The sequence below is a fragment of the Hydra vulgaris genome, chromosome 01 (assembly GCF_038396675.1).
Source record: "Hydra vulgaris chromosome 01, alternate assembly HydraT2T_AEP".
NCBI lineage: Eukaryota > Metazoa > Cnidaria > Hydrozoa > Anthoathecata > Hydridae > Hydra > Hydra vulgaris.
The window spans coordinates 40,384,179-40,399,538 of record NC_088920.1 but is presented as its reverse complement, the minus strand read 5'-3'; the positions used below and the strand labels follow the sequence as shown (position 1 = coordinate 40,399,538).

Below are 15,360 nucleotides of genomic sequence, written 5' to 3'. Positions count from 1 at the left end.
GTTGTTTGAACAAAGAATGAATTATAAAAGTTATAAGTGCGTTATAAAAGTAATTACACTGTTATAGTGTTATCACTTTTATAATGCAGTTGGTTACTAGAGTGTTATTTTTTTTGTAATCGTAAGTTTATTGTTTTATTTTTTATAACTTTTTTGCTAACAAATTTAAGTTTATTTGTCTACTATTGAAAACAAAGAACGCGGTTTTGCCTAAACTAGACTTTTAAAGAGTTAAAAATTAACGTGTTCAATTCTTTAATTCAAAAAAGTTCAACATTGCTGATGCCTTAAGTATTTGGTTGTTATTTTATGAAAACTAGTAGTTTATACCTCATACAATTACTTTGAAGCTGACTGGGACTTTTTCCGTGGTTTTCTTCGTGACAGCCCTTGGTTGAAATATTTTGTCTTCCTGCTGACAAATGTGCCTCTTACATAACTTCATGGATTCAGGCTGGAATGGAATCGTTTATTCCCTCTCCACGATTCCAGGTCAAGCCTCACTCTTCTCCATGGTTTTCCTCACATTGTGCTGCTGCAATTTCCAAAATTCGAACTTTCGTTTGTACTTTCAAAACTATTCAACAAGGGCTTATCAGAGACTTGTTTTACAGCATGCTGGAAAGCGGCATCTGTTATCCCTATTTTCAAAAATTCTGGAAAGCGATCTGGTTCGTCTAACTACTGTCCCATTAGTCGTCTTTCTATCATAAGTAAGGTTTTTGAATCTTTAATTAACAAACACTTAGTTTCTCAACTTGAATCTAATAACTTACTTTCTAATCATCAATATGGATTTTGATCTTTTCGTTCTACAGCTGATTTGCTAACAGTAATAACCGATAGGTTTTATTTAGGGATGGTAAAAATCCCGGAAATTCTCAATCCCGGGATTTCGGGATTACAAATTTGTCCCCGGGAAATCCCGGGATTGAATGAAAAACTTACAATCATAGAAGATAAAGCCTGCGAAGAACTTTTAATTATCAAACACTATTATATGATTAATTTAACTGATGAAGTAAAGTAATTTAAACTATAAATAACACCTTTAAACGATAACACAAAATAACAATCTTTAAAAATAGTATAAGTATACATTAATATATAAGAGTTATAATTCGTTTTGAAAGCTCCACCTTAAAAAACTCAAAGCGTCCATCATTTCATCGTTTAATCGTGTTTGATTTTTAGAGCATAAAAACCCAGCGGCTGAGAATGCTCGTTCAGACTCTACACTTGTTGGTCGTATAGATAGAATATAGTTATACACTTTTTGAAGGTGATCACCTCTTGTGCCACCACTTTCAAATAAAAACATTTCTTTTTGAATCTTAGAAGTTATACTTTCTACCCTTATAGGTGTTGTTCGTATAGCTATCAATCCTTTTTCCATAACTTCGTTTAATTGTTCACTAATTGTTTTGACTTTCTTATCACCTTTGTCGCTTCTTAAAACCTGGTTTAGCTGAACATCACAACTGCTGTCTACTGATGCTATATCTGCGGGATGAAAACGCTTTATCATGCTTACTATAATCTTTTTATTTTGATTACTTGTATTTGGTACAAAAACATCTGTGATTTTCGTTGATGTAACCTGGCCATTATGAAGATAATAAACTAAGCTACTTAATGGTGTTCTCCTCTCTTTAATTCGGTGACTCAAAGCAGCATACAGTTTATTCCCGATTTCAGATTTTTGTTGTTTTATTTTGGTCAACATAAACTCTAATGCAATGTCAGCTGTAATTAAAGTTGCGTCTCGTCGACAAAGTGCTTCCACAGTGGTTTTAACAGGAGTCAAAAGTGCTACTAAATCAGATACAATTTTATATTCATTTTCGTCCATCTTAATTGAATCAATTCAATTTTTGAATCCAATTCTAAATCTAGAAATGCCTTTTTAACACAATATTTTGATTTGTCAAATCTTTCAAGCATAAGCAATAAGCTGCTCCATCGGGTTTTACAATCCATAATCAAATGGATGACCTTACCAAACTCAATTTTTACGTACTTTTGTAAATAATTTTCATTTTTGGTTGGGGACCTTTTAAAGATTTTTACAATTTTCCTGACCTTTGTTATAACAGGTCCAAAAACTTGGTGTTTAATAGTAACCTCAGAGGTTTCATTAAACAAAAATGAATTATTTGAATCTTGAATACAATCTTCCTCTTCAGAAGCATAGTCATTAATACAATCATTATCTTTTTCTTCATCACTGTGGTTCTCTAAACTTGCAAAGGTAGTGTGCTCATCATCTAAAATTTCATCGATTTCCAAGTAATTGGGGTCATTTTTATAAAGAACTGATATTACTGCCAGCTGTAGAGCGTGGGCAAAGCATAGTTGTTGATCACTTTCTATAATTTTTCCAAGTTTCTTCATGACGCTTGCACCATCCGTGGTAATACCAATGATATCGTCCTCAAGTTTTATTTTAAAATTGTTGAGTCTTTCGTTTAGAAGTGAAACGCACTTTTCTGCTGGCATAGATCCTAAAATGCGAATCAAACCTAAATTCCAATAACTTTTCAACTCGTGTACGTTCACATTCATGTATCTGCAGTTTCCAAAAGAAGTCCACTCATCAAGCGTTAAGGAAAACTTGAAGCCTCTTGATATTTGATCAATTATTTCCTTTATAACTAGTTTTTTAACCTGTTCATAGTAGTCTAACACCATTTTTCGAATAGTGTTTCGTGATTTTAGGACATTTTTAAAGCCTCGTGCAACTAACCCAGCTCGTATATCAGAAGAGTTGCAAATTGTATTAAATGATATACCATCTTTTGCTGCCATACGGGCAAATACTTCAGGTAGGTATTCATCTTTTTTCGATGTTGTTGGAAAATAACTTGTGATTTTCGGTTTTTTATTTTTCGGTTCTAATAATTCTTTTGAAGTTGAAGGTGTCGTGGATAAACTTGATTCCTGCGATGTTAATTTAATTTTATGTATGGAAAGTAAATGGGTATGAAGACCTTTCGTTGAACCACCAGCAATTTTTAATATTTTTTTGCATGTAATTACTTTGCATAAGGCTGTTTCATCTGCTCCTTTTAAAAAATGTTTCCATATGAGATTTGTGCTGTTGAATTCAGCGTAGTTAGTCATGATATTAGGCTAATTTCTATCTTATTGAAAAATAAAAGTTATATTTTAAGCTATTTATTGACTAATTATCTTTATTTATAATTCAAAATGAACTTATGTGAAAACAATTATACTTCGAATTAATAAATAAAGTTTATTTAATATACCTTCCGTATTTAATAACTTTTAATGTTAAAGAACTTGTGACAATCACGCCAACGTTAAGAATTTAAAAAATAAAAGGAAAACATTGCATGGAGAATAAGCAGCTCAACAAATTTTATAGCGAAAATTTAGACATTTTAAATAAATAAATTAAGTTTAATCAATTTTTGTTTTTATTTATTGTTTATTACAATCTCGAAATCCCGGGAAATTTTAGAGACTAATCCCGGGATTTCGGGATCATGAATTTGTCTGCAATCCCGGGATCCCGGGATTTCGGGATCCCAGGATTGCCATCCCTAGTTTTATTGTGCATTAGATAAAGGTGGAGAGGTTAAGGCCATCCCTCTTGACACTTCAAAAGCTTTTGATAAAGTTTGGCATGCTGGTCTTCTTCATAAGCTTTTATCTTATGGTGTATCTGGTAACATCTTTAAGGTTATTGAATCTTTCCTTTCCAATCGTAGTATAAAAGTTATCCTTAATGGACAGCACTCTTCTTCATACCTTATAACTTCAGGGGTTCCTCAACGTTCAATCTTTGGCCCTACACTCTTTTTAACTTACATTAACGATCTTCCAGATATTCTCACATCTAAGGTGGCATTGTTTGCTGATGATACAACCATTTATTCTTTATAAGAAGCCAACACTATCTGATTGCTTGGAGGGGGCATTTGAGCTTGAAAAGAATCTCACTTCTACTACAGCATAGGGCTCACAGTGGTTGGTGAACTTTATTTCAGATAAAGCGCAATTTTTTTCAGGCATTTGTTATCGCAATAATTTAGATCTTCCTATATTTATGATACTTTAAATCATTAATTTCTTTTTCAAAAAGACTTTGATTGAAAAGTATGATTTCAAACAGTTGACATTTTGATATATTTTATCAACTTGTGTGAGTTTTTCACTAAATCATTGTAATCAATCAGCAGTCAATTTTCACATTCATCTTTTATCACTTCAAAATTGGTTCTTTGTCAATAAAAAATCATTTTTGTTGTTATCATCATCACAGATGCAGATTTAGTCTTAAATATCAAATTTTTTTAAAGTCTGCAACATACTCTGAAACGTAGTCTGTGATTAAGATAAAGTTGATCAATTGCATCTGTTTATATTTTTATGTATCTTTTTTCATTATTCAAAAAACACTTTGATGTTTCATTATTTCAACCATATTGAGTGCATTGCATGAACTAAAAGTCAAGTAAACCTGGTTTTATACATTACATTATCAGTTTTATCACGTATAATCTAAAATGTCTTCGTTCTTTTAAAGTAGTAACCCATATCGACAGTCATGCCAAACTTTACTCCTTTGACTACTTTTAATTTTATGGTGTCATGTTATATGGTGTTATATGGTTATATATGTTATATGGTTATATGGTCATGTTATGTGGTGTTATATGTTATATGGTTATATGGTGTTGTATTATATCATATTTTATAGTGTCTGTTTTCATTACATCTGCTTTCATTACATCTGTTTTTCATCTTATAGCTTTTGACTGACAAATGTATTTATTTCTGGTAATGGCTCAATCAAAAAGCTATCAGCAGCCAAATCACAGGCAATATCTTTAAGAGTCTTTTGCACTAAGAAGTTGCTATTAGTCTCATTTCTCTCGTCTCACTAGCTTTATTATCTATTAATATGATTGATGTAAAAAAGGCTTTACCAGAAGTTTGTATTTCTGGTACAGACATACAAACTTCTGGTAAAGCCTCTTTGTCTATAATTAAGTTTAACAGATCTATTAAAATGATTACTTTTGTTGCTTTATCTAAACAAACTCCATGACTTTTTAAGGTAGCATAGAATTTACTGAGCATTTCATTATTTTGTAACACTGACATTGTTCTTCCAACCGTTTTGTAATTAAATTGTCTTGTTACATTAAGTCCAATCTGACATTGCTAAGAATATAAAATGGAAAATAAAGATATATAAAAACGGTTTAACGGTTTAAAAAAAGAAAAAACTCACAACTTGCTAACTATGCAACTATTCTTAAGTTAATGTAAATAAAAACTGGTGTTAGAAGCCTTATTTATAACATAAACTAAAGTTACCTGTTCTATTACTTATTACCATAATATAATATTATTAAACTATTATAATAACTATTACAGTTATTCTAATACAAATCATTAGTTCGTTATTAGTCATTGGTTTGTTCCTCGAGTATGGAGCAGTTATAAAAACCCTGATTGGAAAGGAGAAATTATTAAAATTGAAAAAGTTCAAAATAGATTGACCAAAATATCAGGTCTAGTTAGTTATAGTCATGAAGAAAGAAATTTAAAACTAAAATTGCCTATTATTTATTATTTGCCATTACTTGTTATCTTAAAATGATTAAAAAATGATTCCTCCATCAATATCCGAGAAAATTTTATTAATCTTATTAAGTTGTTTGTTGTGCATGTCCCAATTGACATTGCACAAGAATTTAATTGTAAAATAAGGATATTATAATTGGAAAATAAGTTCATTATTAGGGTATAAAGTTCATACTAATATTGCTGAGAATGTAAAACGAAACATAAACATATTAAAAAAATGTTTTACCCACCATTAAAAAAATAAATTTGACATCTATGGAATTATTTTTAGGTTAAAACTACACAAATATTCAAAGGTTAATAAAGAATAAAATAAGTTAAGGAGTACACATTTTTTTCTTTTCTAAGAATTTGATTTTTTATTTTAAAAATAGTATCTGAAGTTATTTATTTAATAAACTTAATTATAAGTGCAAATTATAAACGCTATATATGCAAAATTGTTTGTTAAATTATTATTAGAATTAAATCAAAGTAGTTAAAAAACTCATCATTTCTGAATTTTTTTTGACTTTTATTAAAAAATTTGTTAATATATATTATTTAGTTAAATTATCTTAGTTTGAATGAAACTTTATGGAGCTGAAACACATTATGCGATATTGAAATAAAATTTATTCGCTACAATGAACTATGGAAAAAGTATTTAACTTTTTGTTGCAATAATTTTAATTTAAAAAAATGAAAAAAGCAGTAAATAAACAATCTTAAAAAAGCTACAATTTTAAAAATATTTTAAACAGTTGTTGGCTATTTTTGATTTTTCTTAACAGTTGTTTTTACTTTTGAATAGTATTCAACACTACTATATCATACTAAATATCTGTTTTTAATAGCATATTTAATGGAAACCTAAGTTCTTGGTTTTTTTTAATTATCAGAATATTGATCAGCTTTGCATCATGAGTTTATAGGCAAACAAAAATTATTTAACTTTTGGATACAAGATTGTTTATAATTGCTAAGCCTTACTTTTTGTGATGTTAGAATGAAGTTTTTAAAACTTATTTGTCAGAGTGAATAAAACTAATTCTGGGAGTGACATGCTCAGATTGATCCATTGTCTTCTGTTGTTAGTAATCTATAGAAGAATCGTTGTTTTCATCAATATCATTTTAAGAATACAATTCATTCAACTTTTTTTGCAGGGAGATGCTTGCTATATATATATATATATATATATATATATATATATATATATATATATATATATATATATATATATATATATATATATATATATATATATATATATATATATATATATATATATATATATATATATAGATACATAGATACATACATACATACATACATACATACACTATATAGTAGATATATATATACTGTATAGGAGATATATACAGGGTGCAGAAAAAGTTCCCGTACAAAAGTGTAATTTAAAAAAAGTCTCTATAGTGTTTTCTTTCAATATATAGTGTGTTTTTAGTATTCTTTTGTATTCTTTTAGTAATTTTTAGTATTATTTTGTTTTAAATTAAAGTGTAATTTGTTTCTCGTCTTGTACAGGAACTTTTTGCTGTTTATATTTTTGTATGGGAACTTTTTCCGCACCCTGTATATATATATTATATATATTATTTTATATATAGTAGATATATATATCTACTATATGTAAAATATATATACATACATTTATATCTATATCTATCTATCTATTTATCTATCTATATACATTTATATATATATATATATATATATATATATATATATATATACATATATATATATATATATATATATATATATATATATATATATATATATATATATATATATATATATATATATATATATATATATATATATATATATATATATATATATATATATATATATATATATATATATATATATATATATATAGAGTAGAATTAAAATTCTTTTTCTTTTAATTTTTAATTTAATTTTGTTATTGTTTTGTTGTTGGTTATTTATTTATACATTATAAAGATATAATATGATATTTTATTTTGTTTCCTTTAAGTGCTCGTTGGTTTTCAAGTAGTTGTCTTGAGTTTTCTAGTAGATAGTCTAAGAGTATTCTTAATCTTTCCAATAAGAAAGCAACCTTTTTAAAACCCCCACCCCACACCCCTCCCCAGTGTCTTTGTCTCTGATAGTTTTTATTTAAAATTATTAATTTCAGTTTTTTTGTTGTTGGTATTTTTAGCTTTAGATTATAAGCTATATATCAGTTTTAAGTAATATTTACAATAATAATTTTATTAACTGTTAAAAAATTATTTAGGTAGAAAATATGATTAAAGTATATCCAGTTTTTGTCAATTACTTCGAAATAATAAAAGAGACCATTATAAGATGTGATAAGGAAAAGCCACGTTTTCATGCTTTTCTAAAGGTAAATATTTGTTAAAAAAAACTGCTAGTTTTGTAAATTATGCTAGTTTTATTAAATACTATGTATGTACTGATATCATTAATTAGTATCTAATGTATTATTAATTCATTAATAAAAATTACATTTTTAAAATATTTTTTACTGAAAAATTATAAATAATGGATAGTCATTTTAGATTAAAATTTTTTTCCTTTGTTATTTTCATTATTAATCAAGTTAAAATAAGTTTTAACAAAATAAATATTTTTTCAGAAATTCTAGTTTGAAAGAAAAATAAAACACAAAACTTAATGTTCTTTTAACAATCCTGTAAGAGAGACTGTATAAGACAAGATGTGTCTTGTTTACTTTAGTATATCACAGGGTACAAGATAAACATAAACCAAAATAAAACAATAGCTTTGGGAAGCTGCTCTTTTTAAATTTGTTTTGGCTAATTTTATATTTGAATTTAGTTTTTGGATATATTTTTCTTTGTAATTTTAATTTTTTTTTAATTTTTGGTTTTATAAATATAAATATAAATTGCATCAAAAAAAATTAGCTATTGAGGCAATAAATTTTTTGAAATATTTCAAATATCAATAAGTAAAAAATAAATTTCAGTATATAGTATATAATATATATAACATTTTGACAATTTTATATTTAGATTTGTTTAACAAAACCTGATTGTGGTCGTCAAAGTTTAACTGAACTACTTATACGTCCTGTACAGAGAATACCATCAATGAGTTTACTAATTAATGGTACCAATTATTAAAAAATAGTTTAAATTAATGTAACATTAATTTCTCTTTGCTCCATTTTGATGGTCTGCATTTTTCATTTTCTATTTTTGGTTTTAGTTTTGTGATGCTCACAAATGTTCTAAAATAATTAATTGAATAAATTGTTGTTTTCATGCAAGAATATGGAATCATGTTGTTAAAAAGTTTTCAGAATGATCATGAATAGTCTATGTGCAAAGTTAAAAAAAAATTCTTAAAATAAGTTTTAATGCTAGTCAGTGGTGTAAAATATATATTGACTGAGGGTTTAGGTTCATACATGTATTCTAGTTTTCAGTCAATATATATGTACACTAGGGTGGAGTGAATTTTAGTTTTTTTTACAATTCGTTTAGCCTGGGTGTGCAAAAGTTGTCTATTCATTTCAAAAAAATATTGAGGTTCCTCAAGACCTTTAATTTTAATGGCTCCCTAATATTATGTAAAAAAAAGTTTTTCAAAAGTATGTCATGTTGGGTCTCAAAAGAAGCAAAATTTTATAAAAATTTCAAAAATAACAATTATTTTAAAAAAATTGTTTTTTTATAGTTTTTTGCAGAAAAAATGACCTTTTAAACTAAAAATGAAAAAAGTTTTTTTTTTTAATTATAATTTCAAAAAAATCTTAAATAATAATTTTTTTAAGAAATAATTGTTATTTTTGAAATTTTTATAAAATTTTGCTTCTTTTGAGACCCAACATGACATACTTTTGAAAAATTTTTTTTTACATAATATTAGGGACCCATTAAAATTTTAAAGGTCTTGAGGAACCTCAAGATAATTTCCTAGAGCATTGATATTTTTCCAGAGTATTTCTGAAATGAATAGACAACTTTTGCACACCCAGGCTAAGCGAATTGTAAAAAAAACTAAAATTCACTCCACCCTAATGTACACTATCCCTTTTAAATATTATTATACCGTTGTGCGCACACATATGTATTTATTTAAATTTTTTTTAGACATTTTAAAGAAGACACCAGAATTTAATCCAGATTATAAGCATTTAAAGGATGCAGTGGAATCAATTAAAAATGTTTTGACGTAAGAGTTTATTATATTTGTTTTTCCCTTTTTTTGCATGTTTTGTTTGCACACAACTTTTGTATTACTTGAATAATTACTTTCTGCACTGTTATGTTCAACAAAAGCAGTAGTATTTAAAATTTTTAATTCTTTGTTAGAATGAGCTGCTTAATACTCATTTTTCAAAAGTTTGAATGACTTTGAGGAATATCTTATTTAAATCTCCTATGTACAGTCGTGGCCAAATTGATCTAGGTTATTAATTACGTACAGTTGTGGCCAAAATACTTTGACCTGCCAGATATTTTGCTATTTTTGCAATTTTTTAACTTTTTATATTGATCTAGGTTATTAATTCTGTACAAACAATTTTTAGCAGGTATCGGGTAGCTTTTGCCATGAGGCTATTTGAGCGACAGTAAAAATATTTGCTTTTTTACTGGTCTCTTATTGTTATTTTTTAAGTGCAAGATCTTGTAATTGTTATACTATATTATTATTTTTAGGTGCAATATCTTGTAATTGTTGAGTTTTTTGATGTTTATTTCTTTATTATTATGTAAAATGGGCAAAAACAACATCTGTTTCAACTAATCAACATGCAGTAATAGTACATTACCACAAGGATTGTTTTTTCTAGCAGAGAAATTGAAGAAAAAAACGAATATTTTGAAGTCAACTCTTAACAGTATTATCAAACATTACAAAGGAACTGGTCCTCTTAGTCCTGAAAAATCATTTGGAAACCAAAAAATTACTATAAAATGTGACGATTTGAGTATGAAAAGACTTGTAATAAAAAATCCTTCAATGTCATCAGCAGAAAATATGAAACAGTTACCATCTTATGTAAGTAAAAAAACAATAAGACAAACTTTTTTCTGAGTTTAACCTTGCCAAGTCGCAGACAAGAAATTAAATAACAAGACATTAATTAAAGAAATTAAATAACAAGCAGCGTGCAAAAAGAATACCATTTTACAAAAAGTACAAGAACTGAACTTCTAGACAGTAAAGTAAAGCGCTATTCAGTGAAGAAACTATGATTATGCCATTTGGTACCTGGCATCATTATGTTTGTCGTCCTGTTGAAAAATGATAGGATCCTCCTTACACAATTCCAACTGTGAAGCACTGCCAAAAGTTGATGGTTTGGGGATGTTTATCTGCTTTTGGATGTGTTGCATTGTATATTGTACCTCGAGGCACAACTGTGAATGCAGCTAAATATTAGAAAGCAAGGTTTGTAATACTATTCGAATACATCAGTATACTACATTCCAACAAGATGGTGCACCGTGCCATACAGCAAAGACATTTCAACCCAAAACCCATTTGATTTGTCAAAAAAAAGATCAAGTTGTTGAATGGCCTGGGAATTCACCAGACTTAAATCCAAAAGAAAATTTATGGATAGTTCTTAAGTGGCAAGTGAAAAAACATGCAAAACACGCAATAAGGATTTAAAGAAAAAAGATTCTACTGAATTACATGAGTTTAGGATTACATAAGTACTAAGATAACCAAAGAATTATGTCAAAAACTAGTCAATTCTATGCCAAAATGTTTCATATTAGTGGTTAAAAACCAAGGACATTAAACTAAGTATTAGTTTATAGATTTAGAATTTTTTTAGTTTTTTTTGTATTTTTTGCATATTTTTCAAGCCGGTCAAAGTATTTTGGCCACAACTATAACTTGTAAGACCTAGTTAATTCCAGTAATTCAGTAACTAACAACTTAGGTTTAGTTATATAACATATACGCATTGTTACATTCTTTTACTGTTCCTTAAATTTTTTTTATAAATTTTTAAAAATCTCTTTTTTCCCCTCAAATATTAGTGCTTTGAAATTCTTGTCATGTTTTCCTAACTTGTACAATATGCAATTTTTTAAGTCTTCTGTTGACCTCCTAATGAAAGTAATGCTCTAAAACTCAGTTTTATGGTTCTGAGGCCGGCTGGTAGTCAGGTTTTCCAAACTCTGTGGTAGCTCTCAGAGAGACTGATTCCATCAACAACTGTAGAATATCAGAGTACTAACAGTGCCATGTTGCGCATGGATGGTGTCCCTGTTAGTGTTTTTGGTGTGCATTGTCAAGGCCACGTTTGGAGCCCTTTGTTACAGCTTAGGGTTTATTAATAGTAATGAGGCAATTGTTTGGAATATAATTAAAGGGATCCTCAAGTACCGAGACAAGTTGTGTTCATAAATAAGAAAATGTTTAAAAAAAACGTTTGGGTTGAATTTTTTTGATTAAAACCAAATAATGAAACATGCCATTAATTTTAAAATTCATGTTTTAGTCGAAGCTCGCTGTCTCCATTTTTTTTTTTTTGGTTCTTGTAGTCTGTATAATGTTAGCTGCAATCTGCAGACTTGATAATTTATTCCATGCATGTGTAATTCATAACCGTTTCGGTATATGATGTCATCGCAATATCATTTTAAGATATTGCGATGACATCATATACCGAAACGATAGCGTTTTTTTGTTGTTATTTTTTTAAAGATATAAGTATTTTTTCTATTACAATCAGAAAATCAAATATTTGTTTAATTTTTTACTAAATCACAAAAAATATTTGTGATTTAGTAAAAAATTATACAAGTATATATAAATTTTTATATTTATAATTTTTTTTTCATTTGCTTTATCATTACTTTGTTATAGAAGCCAGCCAAAATCACGACACAGTTATACATATTTTGTGATTATTAGAGTTGGCAGGCAGAGAAAAAATAAAGGCAGTATGATGCGGTTTCTCATTTTATATTTAGTTCATATGGTTTAATAGAGTTGTTCATTTGATGTTTAATTCACATTTAGTTATGGTTTAACTTTTTCACTACCGCAAGCCTCTGGTAGCAGCTTTCGAGCCGCTAACAGAGGCTTTTACAATTTATCTTGTTTACATAAATTTTCATTTCAGACATATATAATTTGTTTGTTCTAAAGGTTTAACTAATTCTCTACATAATCAAGAAAAAATAAGAGAATAAAAAAAATGATATTGCGTAATTATAAAAAAGTTATCACTTGACAAAGTTAATCAAACTTGAATAATCCTTCATAAAAAAAAAACTTTAAATTTAGTTATAAAATAAAACAGCTTTAACACTGTAAAATTTAATTTGTAGAAGTGTTAAGTATTTTGTTATAAAATAAAGCAGCATCAACACTGTCAAATTTAATTTGTAGAAGTGTTAAGTATTTAGTTAAGTAATTACTTAAGTTATTTAGTTAAGTATTTAGTTAAGTATTTAGTTAAGTATTTAGTTAAGTATTTAGTTAAGTATTTAGTTAAGTATTTAGTTAAGTATTTAGTTAAGTATTTAGTTAAGTAAAAAAGTCTTTTGATGAAAAAATATTCTTTTTATTCATTAAATGAGTTTTGTTTTGGACTTAATGTTTTAGTTACTATTTATAAAAACAATTGTTTTAAGCACTTTGCTTTTCTTATTGTTCAACGATGCGAGTTAAAAACTTATTTAATTAAAAAGTACGTTTGTTTAGTTTTCTACTGATATATAGTTTGTTATGGTTTTAAAGAGATTTACTATTCAAATTTTAATTAATTGTCAATATTATGCCTTTCAAAAAACTTTAAAAAAAAAAAAAGTGCAGTCACTACAAAAATATTTTTGTTCGGCTGGTAGCGAACGAGTTAATGCGACTCTTTGTTTTTATATTTATATTATAACTTTTTTTTTGTATATTTTAGTACAAATATTTGTTTTAACTTTAATTTAGTACAAATATTTGTTTTAACTTTAATTTAGTACAAATATTTGTTTTAACTTTAATTTAGTACAAATATTTGTTTTAACTTTAATTTAGTACAAATATTTGTTTTAACTTTAATTTAGTACAAATATTTGTTTTAACTTTAATTTAGTACAAATATTTGTTTTAACTTTAATTTAGTTTGTTATTAGTAAAATAGTTTGTTTAATATTTTCTACTTAGTTCTTTAGTACTTAGTTAATATTTACTACTTAGTTCAGTTCATATGATTCAAGTCTTTTTTTATTCAGTTTATACTTTAAATTAAATTATACGCTTTAGTAAATTTGTTTCTTTTAGTCTCTATTTATATTTAGTTTAAACCAATATGTTTTACTGCAAATACTTGTTATATTAAATTTTTATTCTTATAAATTTAATTTTTGATAGTATCAAACTTTTTTTGGGGATTTAGCAAAAAGTTATACAATTAACATGATTTAGTGATTGTGGCCAAAAAATAATACGATATCTTGAAAAAAAAAATTTATACGAAGACATCATAAACCGAAACTGTTATGAATTAAACACACATGGAATAAATTATCAAGTCTGCAGATTGCGACTAACATTATACAGACTCTGAGAACCAAAAAAAAAATGGAGGCGGCGAGCTTTGACTAAAATGTGAATTTTAAAATTAATGGTTTGCATTTATTAATCTAAAAATTTCAATCTAAAAGTTCAGCCCAAACGTTTTTTTAAACATTTTCTTTAATATGAACACAACTTGTCTCGGCACTTGGGGATCCCTTTAAATAGTGTACTGAGTACTACATGTGCTTTGAATCAAGTTCTTTAACAAATTTAAAATGACTAGAGTACTAATAACTATAAAACACAAAAAACCATCGTCATCACCAAGTTCTCTAAACCTATCATTCACTATATTCGTGGTCTTCGAAGTAACTTTTCTTGTGTTGAGTCTTATCTCTTGCAAAATTTACCAGACCTACTTGCTTTTTGTGAGACTAATTTGAGTTTAACTGTCTCATCTTGTGATTTTAGTGTTGATGGTTATCTTCCTTTAATTTGTAAAGACTCCAATAGTCACATGCTTGGCCTGGGCATTTACATTTTTAAGAACTCTTCCATTTATTGGGAAACTAGGTTTGCATCCACAGACTATTCTTTTATGTGCTTTCGTTTAGCACCACTTCACTTTATTGCCTTTCTCTTTGTTCTATATCGCTCTCCTTTATCTCAAGACTGTACTCTTTTGGATGTTATTTCTGATCCAATCGGCCAAGCTCTCTATCCATCAGCCAATAATGTTGCTGTTGGTGACTATAATGCTCATCACACTTGGCTTGGCTCTAGTGTCAGTGACTCTGCAGGCGTTAAGGTCCTTAACTTTTGCCTTTCTCAATCTCTAACTCAAAAGTCAACTTTCCTACTCACTTTCCAGACAACTCAAATCATTCACCTTTTCTACTCAACTTATGTCTTGTTTCTGATCCTAGTCAGTGCTCAGTTTCTCCACCTTTACCCTTAGATCCTTCTTATGATGATTTGATTTCTCTAAAGCTATTATCTCATTCTTCTTCATCATCATAATCCCCCTATCAGCTGATTTGATAACTGGTCTTACTCGTGCATTAGATAAATATGGAGAGGTTAAGGCTATCGCTCTTGACATTTCAAATGCTTTTGATAAAGTATGGCATACTGATCTTCTCCATAAGCTTTCTTCTAAGGGTGTATTAGGGTGTTTAAGATTATTGAATCCTTTCTTACCAATCGTAGTATAAAAGTTGTCATCGATGG

General features: G+C 27.5%; 1 protein-coding gene across 2 annotated transcripts in view; it reads left to right on the top strand.

The window, feature by feature from the left end:
- Positions 1–15,360, top strand: part of LOC100204560 (protein ECT2) — a 161,803-nt gene that overhangs the window by 64,415 nt on the left and 82,028 nt on the right. For both annotated transcript variants that reach the window (XR_010635847.1, XM_065788154.1), the window contains exons 12-14: positions 7,895–8,005; positions 8,658–8,754; positions 9,741–9,822. Coding sequence is in view for 1 of the 2 variants with exons in the window: in XM_065788154.1 (XP_065644226.1) it covers positions 7,895–8,005; positions 8,658–8,754; positions 9,741–9,822 (290 nt within the window). In the remaining variant the exon portion in view is untranslated. The remainder of the gene's footprint in view (positions 1–7,894; positions 8,006–8,657; positions 8,755–9,740; positions 9,823–15,360) is intronic.